At 28.5% G+C, this 14490-nt stretch overlaps 2 protein-coding genes across 3 annotated transcripts; one reads left to right on the top strand and one right to left on the bottom strand.

Moving 5' to 3' along the window:
* Positions 1-1785: 1785 nt before the first annotated feature.
* Positions 1786-4004, bottom strand: LOC132920082 (coiled-coil domain-containing protein 186-like). Its single transcript, XM_060982148.1, has one exon. It carries the CDS (start codon positions 3501-3503, stop codon positions 1980-1982), a length of 1524 nt encoding a protein of 507 aa, XP_060838131.1. The 5' UTR covers positions 3504-4004; the 3' UTR covers positions 1786-1979.
* A 337-nt stretch (positions 4005-4341) lies between these two features.
* On the top strand, positions 4342-13016 carry LOC132920085 (probable E3 ubiquitin-protein ligase makorin-1). 2 transcript variants are annotated; one of them, XM_060982154.1, is made up of 8 exons: positions 4342-4589; positions 4732-4960; positions 5622-5760; positions 5824-5873; positions 5937-6151; positions 6639-6852; positions 6930-7155; positions 12048-13016. In XM_060982154.1, exons 2-8 carry the CDS (start codon positions 4846-4848, stop codon positions 12064-12066), a joined length of 978 nt encoding a protein of 325 aa, XP_060838137.1. In that variant the 5' UTR covers positions 4342-4589; positions 4732-4845; the 3' UTR covers positions 12067-13016. The 2 variants fall into 2 exon arrangements, with proteins under 2 accessions (XP_060838137.1, XP_060838136.1); XM_060982153.1 differs by lacking the exon at positions 12048-13016 and adding an exon at positions 10691-11412 and having other exon boundaries at positions 4344-4589.
* The last annotated feature ends 1474 nt before the right edge of the window (positions 13017-14490 follow it).

The raw sequence follows: 14490 nt of genomic DNA, 5'->3' as shown, positions 1-14490 counted from the left end.
AAAATTCTCAATGAAGGACAAAAAATGGAAAAAATATATATCTAACAATTAATTAAATTTATATTTTGGTTTATAAAAATCCATAAATGCATATTCAAACATTTAAAAATGTTTTAAGGTCATTATACTATATTTACTGATTAGTGATTGAGTTCGTAATTAATAAAAATATAATATATATATATACATCAGTTATCAACAGAGAATCTTTGTCATCGTTACCATATATCTTTATCAAATGGTCCTGAGTGAAGCTGTCTACGCCAACACAATATGCAATAACTTAAAATTTGTCGGTGTATGGATATGAAAATTGATTACTTATTTATCTTTTATAATATTTATGCGTGTCCTGGTGTCCTGCTGACTTACATTAAGTCAGCTCAATATGAGTTAATGGTAAAAATATTATAGTCTTACATTATTTTTCTTGTTGATTGATATTTATTGAGCATTATACCAACTGTTAAAAATATCTCTTAGAAATAAACATTTAATTTTGGAAAACATTTCTCTTCAAATCTTAAATTTATTAATTACATATTATTTATTGATTGTCTCGCATGTACCTGTTTGAAAACTTACTAAATTGTGATAGTAAAACAGATAGATGGTTATTTCCTTAATTGATGGCCAGTCAATAGGCACAACTAGTGTATTTCTTAAGAATATAACAACAAATATATTGATATTTGTAATCTGAAAATTTATATATGACTATACGATTATTTATATACAGTGAAACTTCTAATTAACGATTACTGGAGGAGCCATAAATAATGATCGCTATTTAGAGGTAACTATTAATGGAAGTTTCACTGTAATTAATAAAAAGTATCAACTTTTTTATTTCTTGTCGCATATCAAAATATATTGCATTTAAAATATGAATACAATATCATACAGAGTATCTTGTTATTATTGTTTTTTGGAGACTCGTCTATTAAAACAAGGATTTTTTCTTTGATAGTAGACGATGCAGTATAATATCTATATACATAACCCATTCTTGTAAAATTAAATTCTGCGAAATAAATAATAATAGTTATTATTTATGTTTTTAAAAATGTATTAATTATTTGTAGGTTTTTGGTATTTAATAATAAATGTGTGACTAAAAATTTACAATATCAGGTTAAAAAGGGTTATTAAAAACTAGAGTAAATTATACTTGTATAAAACAACAAATTAAAACAAAACATAATATTTCAAACTTTCAGACAATAATTTTCATTATTTTCAACAATTAAAAATAAAAAAAAAGTCCTTAAATCTTTTAAAATATTATAGTGTGTGCTTGAATTTAATTAATTAGTTTTGGCTTTTGAAAATAATGCACTTTCATCATGTAACACCATAGATGACATTTATTATATTTTCTAAGTGTTTTTAGTTGTTTTTACTTTTTAATAATAATAAAATAGTCCCTAATCAGAATCTCAAACATTACTCTCTACATAACTATGCAGTATACACATATTGTACATGACACATGACACATGTATTTGTTTTCAGTTAGAGCTAAATTAGATCATAATTTATAAGTAGTATAAATAATTGCATAGGTCATAGGAAAATAATACATTATATTTATATGGTTGAAAATGTATGGACTCTAGGAAACAATGTAAAAATAAAAAAATAAAACAACTATTTAATACTGACTATAATAAACACACTAAACATGATTTACTTAACCAAATCATAAAGTAATGTCCACGACTCGAAAATTGTTTTTTATCATGGTTAATAGGCATAATAATTAATGTCACGCAAACCAAAGTGTAAATGTACATTATTTTTTTTATTTATGTAATAAAGAGTAACAACATTCATAATAATGATAATCAATAATAATATAATAGGACTAGATTAAATACTTAGATTATATTAAAGTTAAAAAAAACAATAATGAATACTTATAAATTAGTAGATGTACAGTGATATTTAGTTGTCGATTGTTGATAGTACTCATATTATCAGTAACGTTCAGGTTTCTGTTCGTTCAGACCAGGCACTAGGCCATTCTTGCCACCAGATATACCGTGTTTTTGCATAATACTACTTTTTTTTTTCAGTTCGCATAGCAAATGCTTGTTGTGGTCTTCGACAAAATCCAGTTTTTCGCATATCCTTGCATTTTCTTGCTGCAGTTTGACCATTTTGTCTAAGACCATTTTCATTTCAACAGAGGTATCAACAATGTTTTTTTTCTGTAACTCTTTGGTCAGCTCAGACACAGTAGTTTTAAACTTTCGTTTAGAAACATGTAAATCATCTTGAGTGCGCTCTAATGTGGTTTTCAAGTCTGCAATCATTTGCATTTTATGCGCCAAATGACTGGCCAGTTCTTTTTTGTCGCAATCATAAAGCTCTTTTTCTTTCGCAATACTATCCTCTTGTGATTTGAAAGCAATCTTGAGGTCATTGTTTTTTTGTTTCAATATATCACAGTCGCTTTTTAATTTGTCCAAAGCTGTTTGTAAATTTAAACATTCTGACTGCAGTGATGCATTGCGTGAACTCAAATTTTCAGTGAACATAAGCAATTCATTGGTTTTGATTTCACAACTTTTCATATAAGTTTTAAGATCAATATTTTCATTTTCCAAAGAATTTACAGTATAGGTGCATTTGGTAAAGTTACTATTCAACTCTTCGATAACACTTTTTAATTTGTTCATCTCTTGAAGTTGTTGCTCTGAACATTTCTTCAAATCCAAATACATTTTACTGTTCAGTATTATCTTTTCTAAATTACTCTCTTCATTAAATGATTCATTTTGTTTGGTCAATGATTCCAATCTATTTTGAAGTTCTTGTATTTCGTGCAGTAATTTACTTTCTGTTTCATGAGAACATTTTGACTCGTGTTCATATTTAGTTTTCCAGAAGTCCAAGTCTTTTGAAATTTTTGACTTGTCATCTTTGAGCAAGTCAATTATAACCTTGTATTCCTTGATTTCTTTGTTTTTTGTTTCTATTACGGTCGTAAAACTGGCCACATCTTTACAGTTGGCTTTCAACCATGCAATCTGCTTGTCCTTGTCTTTCAAACTATCAATCAGTTTTTTCTTTTCTGTGTTCAAGTCCAGAATTTCCTTTTCCTTAAGCACATAGCGCATGAACGCCGCTTCTTTCTCATGCTTAGCAGTATCATACATTTTCTTTGATGACTGTAACTGCGATCGCAAATCGCTGACATCAGTCAGGTACTTGTGCTCATTGATGGCCAATTGCCGCTGATAGTAGTCTAGTTCATCTCGTTGCTGTCGAACGACATCATCTAGTACTTTCTGTTGGTCTTCACTGGGTCCTTCTAGTTGGTTTTCATTGGATATTTCCAGTTGATCTTCACCGGGTACTTTCAGTTGGTTTACGTCGGACGTGCAAATTTCTTCTTCCTCCTCGTCATCATCCATTACCTGGATGCTGTCGACGCGATCATTATTTTCGGTTGTTTTGGAAGGCGGAGAATCGTTCACAATCTCCGGGATATCCATTATTGCCCAACGGATAACGGCTACCTACGACAGCCACAACAGCTGCATGACGTGTTAACGGAGCGCGTCATCATCGTCGATTAGCCATCGGTCTAGTAACGTATCCTTCTATCGTCAAACATTCGGAAAAACAGCTGTAGAAGGAGTAACATAAACTGTGAATGAAAATTGTACGTGAAAAAAATTTAACGTTTTATGCACGATCAAAGATAAATCTTAAACCAAATTTTCGAAAAGAGTCACAGTACTAGTCTGACTAGACAAACGTGCGCAGCAATAATTGTAGTGTAATGCTACAAACAGCAGCAGTACGCCAATACAGTACGTCTGTCGTCTAGTGTCTACTGCAGTAGTATATCGTATTCGTATTTCGTATATCGTATTCCTTGTGCTATCACGATTCACGAGCGCGCGAGCTCCGGTATCCGAATATCCGATAACGTTTCAACGCGGTAGAGATAACATAGATGATGCCGTGCGGTAAATATCTCAGCCGTGATCATAGACCGCGGTTATATAGATTGTAGACACGCAGCGTCCGTGACCGATATTTGTATGGTGGTCACACTCGCGCCACGATAAAAATTGCGACTGCAGGTCTGCAGCTGACCAACATTCCGGTCGGTCAGTGTACCCCGCCACCCACCGACAACGATCCGTCAGCCGTCATCGCGCCGGTCTGACTGTCTGAGACACGCCTCTCAAAGACTCAAACTATCCGCCATCCGCGTAGAGCGCAACTGCGCACAAGCCACGTATTCGTCGATCGCGCAACCGCCGTCGTGAGCCGGAAGATAGAATTCCGCATTCTGTAAACCATAGATTCGGGACCGCTCCGCTCAACCACCACCGCGCCACCGATCGTTGTTTGTTCGCCGACCGGCGATCACCATTTTTCGTACACTGATCACTGATCAGTCGACGGTCGTCAGTCACTCGTCTCTTTTCTGTCTGTCGTTTGGTGTATGTGTCGCACATCTATTTTAAAACAAACCGCTGTATGATTTTCCGCGTTTTATCGGTGCGGTCATTTTCTTAGTTCGGGTCTTTTCCTTTCCGACCTACGCCGCCGAAACGACCATAGATGTAAGTAGTCTGTTCGCCTCGCGACCACCCCCCTTCCATCAGCGAAGTGATTACGGTCAAATCTTGAATCTTCGGCTAACTTAACGCGCACGTTTCTCAATACGGTTTTATCTTTTTCTGATAACCCTTTCATTCGTTTCAGCATCTACACAATACCACAGTTGGACGACAAAGACTTCACCATAAACTTTAGCAACGACATTACGTGAACTTACAGATAAGCGCAACAACAGCTTACGAATATTATAAGTCCACCATGTCTTCTTCAGTATGTTTGTATTTCATGAGGGGATCATGTCGATTTGGCAACCGTTGCTGGAACTCTCACGATCTGGGATCCATCCGCTCTGACAGCCCGTTCCAGATTCAAGGTAAATAATCCATCGTCCGCGTTCTATCCCTGTCCGACGACTACGCAATGTGTGTTACCTGTTGTGTAACGCTTCTCGTAAAATTCGTCGTGAAGAATGTCACTTGCTTTCCGGCATAAATATTAATATATTTAAAGTTATAAGTTAAATACATTTTTATATATCTGGTCCATTTTTTTTACAATTAATATGTAGATTTTGGACATTTATAGAATTACAGATAACGATATACAATGGTGTTTTACATGTCAAATGATTGACATAAGTCTTGATAGGTAAACTATCCTAGGTAAACTTGAAATGCATACAAAAATCATTATTCGAGACCATTTAATTCAAATTTGGTTTTGCTGCCATCCCACATATGTACCTTACAAGACTTTTAATCGGCCATTGTATCTATTATGTCTTATGCCCTATCGTATGTATCCAAGTATATATTTAAAAATTACAATAAAATTGAATCAGTAAACCAAAGGTTAATTAATAAAAAATTAATTCCAAATTACAGTCATTAAAATCCGCCACAAGCAGTCTTCTGATATTGTATCTAGTATAATTAAAATAATAGAAACTCATCTGAAAATAAGCTAATTTTAGGAAGTTTGAAAAATATTTATACATTTGTACCTTCTATAATGCTCTGTATTTATTTTTATAGCGGAATCCTCTGATGATGATGAAGAAATCAGCTTTCCTGTGGCGGCAAGGAGAGAAACTACTCCAATGATAGCTTCACCAAGTAGTAGTGCATCTAGACCTAGACAAAGAAATCAAGTTCTTCCCAATACAGCAAAGAAGTAGAATATATTTTTTTATTCTTACCTATTTTTGTTTTAACTAATAAATCATATTAATTTTAGGTCACCAGAAACTAATAAAACAGCAACCCAAGATAAGTGGAGCTTAAAAAGTAAATATATTTTTTTTCCTACATAAACATTTTATTAAATAATTTTTGAAAAATTGCTTTTAGATAATAATACTGGGGAGACGAGAGAAGGTACTCCTGATAGTGTGTTAGTAGAAACAGTAAAAAAATTAAATGAAGCTGAAAATTTAGTTATATCACTTCGTCAACAGCTGCGTATTAAGAATGAGGGAGAAAATTTCTCTTGGATTGAACATCAAATGGAACAATGCATTGAAAGTGATCTACAATGTAATATATGTTACGAAATGTTCATCAAGGTAATATCGCTAAATAAAATAGTCAATAATTTATTTTATTTTATATTTTTTTACTTATAATCTTAAATATTTTTTAATTATCATACTTAAATCACTTATTTTTAAATTTGTATATTATTTATTTAAGCGACTGTTATCAATACCGGTGAAAGGGTGGGGCAGGGAGAACTCTACTCCTAATTTGTTATTTTTTGGTTTATGGCGAATTGACCTATTATTTAATTTGTAAATTTTAAGGTAAGAGTATTATCCAGGACCCAAATAGGTTATTTACATTTTATAAATATAAAAATCATATGTGGCTGGATAATATTAATACCTTTAAATTTGATAATATTTCACCCTAATATTAAAAATAATAGTCAAATCTATACATGTAATTTTATAAAATTCATTAAAATATTGTCATTGCATATAAAATAGGCATTTTTATTTGTTGTTTATCAATTCTTACTCATCATTAATAGCAAAAATATTTTTTTTACAGCCAACTGTGCTAAATTGCTCTCATACATTTTGTCTTGAATGCATTGAGTCATGGACTCGAAGAGTTAATCACTGCCCAACATGTCGAGTTTACGTTAAAAATAAATCATACTGTCTAACTTTAGATACCTATTTAGACAAAATATCTGACTGGTTACCAGATGAAATAAAAACGAGGCGGGAAACTTTAAAAGTTGAACGTAATAATAATAGAGGTAATAAATTGTATTTTTAATATAATATATTATTAAGTAATATTTGTTGGTGATATCATAATAATTTATATTAATAGTGGAGGTTAATAGAAACCGAAGAAATAATGCGAGGAGAAGAAACCATAGAAACCAATCCATGCGCCGAACATTAGGTGTATTATGGGGTGAACGAGATCGAGATGGTGCTGAATGGAATATTGCCCTGGAAGAAGCATTATTTGATCCAATACGTTTAGGTGATGCAATTGGTAGAAATAGAGATGATAGGGAAGATGATGTATGGTCTGATAGCGACTTGGACAGGTATTACCATGTACTATTTTAAATTAATTAGATTAAAACTAGCTATGCTTAACTTCTGAATAAGTAGTTCTTTTGGTATATCTAGTCATGTACAAATTACTAAGATCATTGAAAGTTCTTTTATTAATTTACTAGAAAGAATTTTAATAGTATTATTATAATTTTGGTAGTCAAGACTAACAGATACTACTCATTTGAAAGGTGGATAATTTTGAAATGTGCACAAATGGAGTAAGATTTCTAATATTTTATTATTATACCACAAATTGCACATTGTTTTTATACATTTTATATTAGATCATATCTATAATATATGCATGTATTATGTTTGTTTGGGACATTTATCCATTGTGATAATAAATAACTATGGCTTCAATCAATACTTATTTATTTTTGAATATAATGACTAGGGACTGGATTTTAATGTTTAAGACAAGTGTCAAAAATTAATATAGACATAAATATATTTGAATAAAAATTAATAGTTGATATTAGTTTGTAATTATTAAGATAATCAAGACTCGTGCTTTGCAAACCTGGTTTATCATGAAAATGTAAAAGACCCGGGGATAAAAAAAACAAGTTTTAATATTTAAAACTATCAGTTTCTCTTTATCCCGTATTTCTTGGAAAATAAAAGATATGCTTTACATTTGTTTAGTATTGAAATTACATTTTTAGTTTGGAAAGTACCCTGTCCAAATTGTAGAAAAAAAATATGCAAATGCATTGAAATCCGAATCCTAGTAGTGATATTATTTAATAATGTATTATACAAAGAGATAATAGTAGCAGTATAAACTATAAAGTATAATATACTCCATTCCAAAGAGAATATCCCAGGTGGCAACCAGTTTTTGTCTGGCGGCGCACATCTGCATAACGTGGCATAGGTTGTGACCGATAGAAGGGGAAAAGTGCGCAAAATTGGTAATATTTGGTTAATTTTATTTATTATTAAAAATATGAATTTGAACATTTCTAAAGGATATTTTTTTTACTATTTAATCACATTCACATTTAACTGTGAATATATTATACATTTTACTTTTTACTTTTTTTTATTGTTTAACATAAACATAATTTAGTATTTTACTTTAAAATTGATGCTCATAAATATTAAATCCATAAATATATGTCAGCACAAAATCATCTGCTTTGCTGTGTATGTAGTCAATAATAAAATAAATATAAGTTTGGAATGATTTATAATGTTTTCTGGTTGAATATATTGGAAAACCTTACTTGCAGTCTTTTCTGTTAAAAAATTTGTTTTTATTCAATACTGTATAATAAGCAGATTGTGAATTACTGTGGTCATTGTTTGTTTCTCATAGTAATACTATAATATTCATCTTTTTATCATAGTAAAACCATTAAATCCATAATGCATTTAATAAATTCCAATAAGAGCCCTTATTCTTATGGAAATCTATTAACCTTAATGATGGATACCTACATATAATACAAATAATATTAAATCTTAATTAAATATGCATTAATATTAAAACAGCTACTAATTAATGGAAATAATTATTCTTTAATCTAATTTGTAAAATGTATTTTCTCATTGTGTTAAAATATATAAAAAGAAATATATATTTTATATTATTAAATTATATATTTACTATTAAGTATAATTTAACTATATTCAAAACAATGATGTAATCATGTATGATATTTAAATTTAATTTTCAGTATTAATTAAATTACTAATTTTTAGAATGTACCAACTTAAATTTACTTCTAAATATTTAAATTGTATGTGCGTTTTATTTTGTAAATATAAAATATTAAGCTACAGCTTTTATATTGTATTTGCGTGTTGCTATAGTAACAATAAAACATGTTCGCTACGTATCATATTTAAGTATACTTGTTTGAAAACATATTTTTAAAAATTGAAAAAGTAAAATATCAGTGTAATTCTTGCACATACTTATGAAATAATAATTAAAGGAGGCATGATCAAAAATCAAATGTAATGCTACACTAAATAATAATTTATTTAATACCAAGTACATTATGCCAATTGGCGCCATTCAGCATATACGAACAATATTAAACGACCCCATTCAGTGTTATTTGCAGTGAACATGGTTTTATGTAATAACTGATAACTAAAAATATAATTAATTTTTTGATAGATGTTAATTATTTGTATATTGTAGATCATTTATAGGTACTTTTAAGAACTCTGTAGCATTTTAAAGAGGTCCTCATACTCGCCTGTTGTGTTATCTTTATCTTACAATTATAAGAAAGCAAATTTTTGTTTAGCCATTCCAATTTTGTATATTTAGTGTAATATAGGAGTGTAATTAATTTTTTTACCTAGGTATAATCAAACTACTCTAAAGTATATTTTCTATGTTTTTACAATATTTTAATTTTTAAGTAAACTATGTGTATGTAAATTATTACCACTATTATATTAAAATCTTATGTAAAATAAACATGAAAAAACATGGATAATGTTCATTCCTTAGTTTGAAAAGATGTCAATTCATTTTAATATTAAAGTTAATTCAACAAAACTAAGCTTAAAAATATTATTTTTGATAAAATTTTTTTTTTTCTAATCAAATTATAGGTTAGAATTATGTATTAATTATGTATTGTGTCTTCACTAATTTTCAACTGTGAAATAGTCTAAAAATATTATAATTTTTGTAGATATTTTATTTTGATAGTCCAACAATTTAAAAAAAGTAAATTTATTAAATGCACCTTCCAAAACTTAAGAATTACTTGCTGTTCAATTTTAAATTATAAATTTTAATGTTTAAGAATTTAGATCATTAAAAATCCAATTGGACGTTATTAACAGTTGTTACTGAAGTAAAAATGTATACACTACTGTTATACATATATTTTAAATAATTTTTTTAATAAAATAAATAAATATGATAATTCAGAGCCTAAGGGTAAGCTATCTCAAAAAATGTTACATGTGCTCACTTATATAAGAACTAGTACCCCTCTCTCTTGTATTTCAGTAACCCAAAAAATTTACTCATTTCGTACAAAATGCGCGTATTTACTATTATAGTATTATACGAGTATTATGTACAAAATATACTATATATATTATAACTGATTAACTATATATGTGTTATCGTAATATATAACACAATGCCACATTAACATGGTGTTTCAATTTTTAAATATAGAGCACTGTACTTTAAATATTAGTTTGTTAAAAAATAAAAGTCTTATGTGTTGATACTGGTGTCTGGATGTTAAAGACCCAACAGCTACAACCCACCCACCCCAATTATGAAGGGCTGCTTGAGCACCTTTTTAGACACATGATAGCCGCCATTGCAGAGCCTTGTTAAAATGTAATTATTTATGTTTTAAATTAAATAAAAATATTTTAGCAATTATAGGATTGTGCTTTTAATGTCTTCGAAATTTATTTGATTGTAGTGCCTAGTAGATTATTTATTATTTAAACAAACTGAAATATGTTGTTTTTTTCCAATATATTTTATTTAATATCAATTCGTGTGTTTTTTTTTCCGGTCTTCAGTTATGAGTACTTTTGCTCTTATTGTGACAATATGGGACACTCAGCTTCCAACTGCCCCATATCCATAATGGAGGAGACTGATCATGTATGGTAGAGCTAATCACTTTTTTCTACTATCCCGTTATTTAATTGCGTTGAAGGCACCTTTTCCTAATACGCTTTTTTGCTGGGACTATTTATATATATTTTTTTTTTATATAATATATATATTATATTTTAAATAAAAATATAATACTTGTAATGTAATTGTTTTGATTATTAGTAGTAGTTCATATCATTAATCGATTAATCGGGACAAACTTGTTTCATTCATTTGTCCTCGATTTATTATAATTAATTGTTAAACTAAGATTATCGATTTATAGAATTTATGTACATTTTTTTTTTCATTCATATAATTCAGGTCTTTATAATAATATAATAACAAATAAATTAAAATATATATCTCATAAACATTAGTATTACTGCACTATTTTTTTTCCGTTTATTAGTTATTAGTTTGCTTAATTTTAAATATTTAAATACTTGGCTCGCATTACTTTTTGTCTAGTATAATTTTTTTTTATTATTATTATCATTATTATAAATTATGGATTAATAATATTATTATGTAAGGTAATTATATTATTGAAATTAATTTGTAAAATTATTTTATTTATTTTCTAATTATGATGCTTAATAGATTTGTACACCTGTTCATAATTAAAAAAAATATCTTAAATTGTTATGTTATTTTATACAACACGACACTCATATTAACAAGCACAATTAGCTTTCAATGGTGAAAACTTATTGTAGGTTTGAACTTTGATCAATATAATAACATTTAATAAGCTACATTTATAAATTATATTAAATTTAAGAGTACCTTAGTAACACTAAATATAAAAAAATATTTGGTTGTCTATTATGAAATCTTTGAATGAAAAGAAAAACAACAATTCCGTTACAACCTAAATATTCCTTTAAATATTTATGTCTAAACTCTGTCTAATCAATATTTATTTTAATGTTGGTAATATTATATTAATGTCAATATGCATTTAACTTAAATGATAAAAATAATTAATATCATACTTTGACAAGTTATGAAGTCAAATCACGATAGCCTGAGTAAAAGTTTGAAAGTCAAATTCTGAAAATTGTTGAAGTATTATTTCATAGTTTTTTCGTGTTCATGGGTTTTTATATTGATATTTAACAATAAAAAAAGAAAACTATTTTTTCGATCAGTTATGAATAATAATTACTCATAAATCGGTTGAACATAATATTCTAGTAAAATCAAATATTAACATAATAATTTTAAAAAAATTATTGATTTCCTACATTATTACGATTTTTATAAATGTTTCAGATATTTTCCTTTTGAATAACTGACTTGGAAATCGAATATCAATTGAGTTGATGTGTATGATTATGGTATGATATACTTTACAAACTACTATTAAAATCAAACGTTACTAAAGTAACAATCAATTATGTACCTAGACTTAATAATTAGTTTTTAAACGATGTTTATTTTTATTTTTCTGTTTTCTATGCATTTGGTTATTTTTGTGTAATTGTAACTTAATTATTAAAATTTTTTTTTTTGTGTAGTATCTGTTCTATATCTGTTGTATCGCCAGTAGAATTATTTTGTATCGTTTTTTGACGCTATTTAATCATTAAATTAAGTTTTTATTTTAATGGAAAAATATTTTTTTCTCAATTTGATTTTCAACATATTATGTTAAAAAAACACTATTATTGTTCTCTTAATTATTTTCAAGAAAATTATTGATTTATATTAATTTTTTATATAGATTTGTTTAGTTGTTACTTTTATATAATTTTATATAATTTTTTGGGATGGTAAAAAGTAATCAATTTTTTGTAACTTATTATTGTTTTTATTATTTTTGTTTGTTTTTTTAGAGATACTCAATGGAAATGTCTAATGAAAACCGATTTTAAACCTGTTTTATTGTAAAAATCCTTTATTTTATTTTAAATATTATACAGCTTATAATAAACAAACATGATGTGATGTGTAATAAAGATTGTACATACATAATTTTAATATAAAATGACTCGTAATAATTAAATTTATCATATGTGTATCAGTGTTGGCCGAAGTACTGCACTCAATACAATATATATATATTATTTATATATTCTTATTTATGTTGCTCATTACTATTTTTCATTATATTTTAATCAGATTATAAATTATAAGTTAAAACATATTACTATTTGCAATACTAAAGTAAGGACTTAATGTTAGGTTTTGTTTTTTTCTTCATTTAAAACAATAAATATGATATGATCATTTTTCAGCAAATGTATCTGTAAATATATCATAACAACATAATTAGTAATAATATAATATTATAGTATAAAATGTCTCTCAGTAATATTATAACATTTAATGCTATATTTTGGTTTCCTTTAATTAGTCAACTGCCACCAAGTTCTAGTAATTTTCTGTAAGTGTAATTATTTTATTAATAATTTGGTCTTCAGTCTTAACATTTTGGCGAAATATGCACAAAAAAAACATAACATCGAAAATATGTAAAAAAAATTTTATTATAAATAAAAATGAAAAATAATATAATATAATACAATTTATAAACAATGTTAATATTTCAGCATCTAATTGGACGACTTCTTGGTTCAACGTCTGTACATCTAAAATGATAATACGATAAAGTATAGCAGTGGTCTTCAACCGGTGGGTCGTGTAAGCTTTAAAATTGGGTCACAATAGGTCTTCTTTTTAGCAATTTTAGCTTTTTTACAAAGCTTACGTGGATCGCAAGTCCAAAAAGGTTGAAGACTACTAACTGATGTAAAGCATTATATACCTAACCACGCATTCGGCCAGCGAACCTTTTTTATCTGACATCTAGGTGTGCGATACTGCGATGGACAGTATATACATACCAGTGTCTTGGTAAGTATTATTCTATTATATTATATTTCGATTTAAGTAAAATCTTTGATAATATTAACTAAATATGTGAGACAAGGGTGCCCACTTTCACCTGCATTGTTCAATGTATTTATTGAAAGAGCAATAAATGTCATAAAGCATTGGTTAGAACAAAAACCATGCTTCGCTTTGCTGATGATATAGTCGTTCTCGCAACATCTGAGGAAGACCTACAAGCAGCATTAAATGTAATGAATTTTACGTTTAAAGAATATAGTCTGAAAATAAATTCAGCTAAGACCAAAACCTTAGTATGCTACAAGAAAAACGTACCATCTATAAATATAACATTAGAAAACAAAGAAATTATCCAAGTAGACCATTTCAAATACTTGGGCAGCATTATAACAGACAACGGGAAATCTATTAAAGAAATCAGAAGTAGGATAGGTCAAGCAAAGAGCACATTCCTTAAAAAGAGAAAAATACTAACATCAAAAAATATGAACATAGCAACGAAGAAACGGCTCATAAAAACATATGTCTGGAGTGTGGCATTATATGGAAGTGAGACCTGGACAATTAATAAGAAAGAAAAAGATATGTTAGAAGCTCTCGAGATGTGGTGTTGGAGGAAAATGCAGAGAATAAGCTGGACTGATAGAAGATCAAATGAAGACATCCTGAGAACAATAGATGAAAAACGAACATTGATAGACACCATAAAGAGAAGGAGATGGCAGATGATAGGACACACGTTGAGGCACGGAGACGAACTGCATAGTATAATAATCGAAGGTATGATAGAGGGTACAAGATCAAGAGGAAGACCTAGGACGAGATACATTAGTCAAATAATGCAGGAGTCACTTCCTACAGG

Source organism: Rhopalosiphum padi, chromosome 2, assembly GCF_020882245.1.
Source record: "Rhopalosiphum padi isolate XX-2018 chromosome 2, ASM2088224v1, whole genome shotgun sequence".
NCBI classification, from domain to species: domain Eukaryota; kingdom Metazoa; phylum Arthropoda; class Insecta; order Hemiptera; family Aphididae; genus Rhopalosiphum; species Rhopalosiphum padi.
The sequence above is the reverse complement of the archived record's forward strand: the minus strand, read 5'-3'. Positions and strand labels throughout refer to the sequence as shown.

What these genes read in the sequence shown, in the direction of transcription:
- LOC132920085 (XM_060982153.1), top strand. Translation starts at nt 4,846, where the DNA reads ATGTCTTCTTCAGTATGTTTGTATTTCATGAGGGGATCATGTCGATTT. An exon ending in AGATAAGTGGAGCTTAAAAA is followed by an intron (nt 5,874 to 5,936) that starts GTAAATATATTT and finishes AATTGCTTTTAG; the next exon opens with ATAATAATACTGGGGAGACG. An exon ending in TCTGATAGCGACTTGGACAG is followed by an intron (nt 7,156 to 10,690) that starts GTATTACCATGT and finishes TCCGGTCTTCAG; the next exon opens with TTATGAGTACTTTTGCTCTT.
- LOC132920082 (XM_060982148.1), bottom strand. Translation starts at nt 3,503, where the DNA reads ATGGATATCCCGGAGATTGTGAACGATTCTCCGCCTTCCAAAACAACC.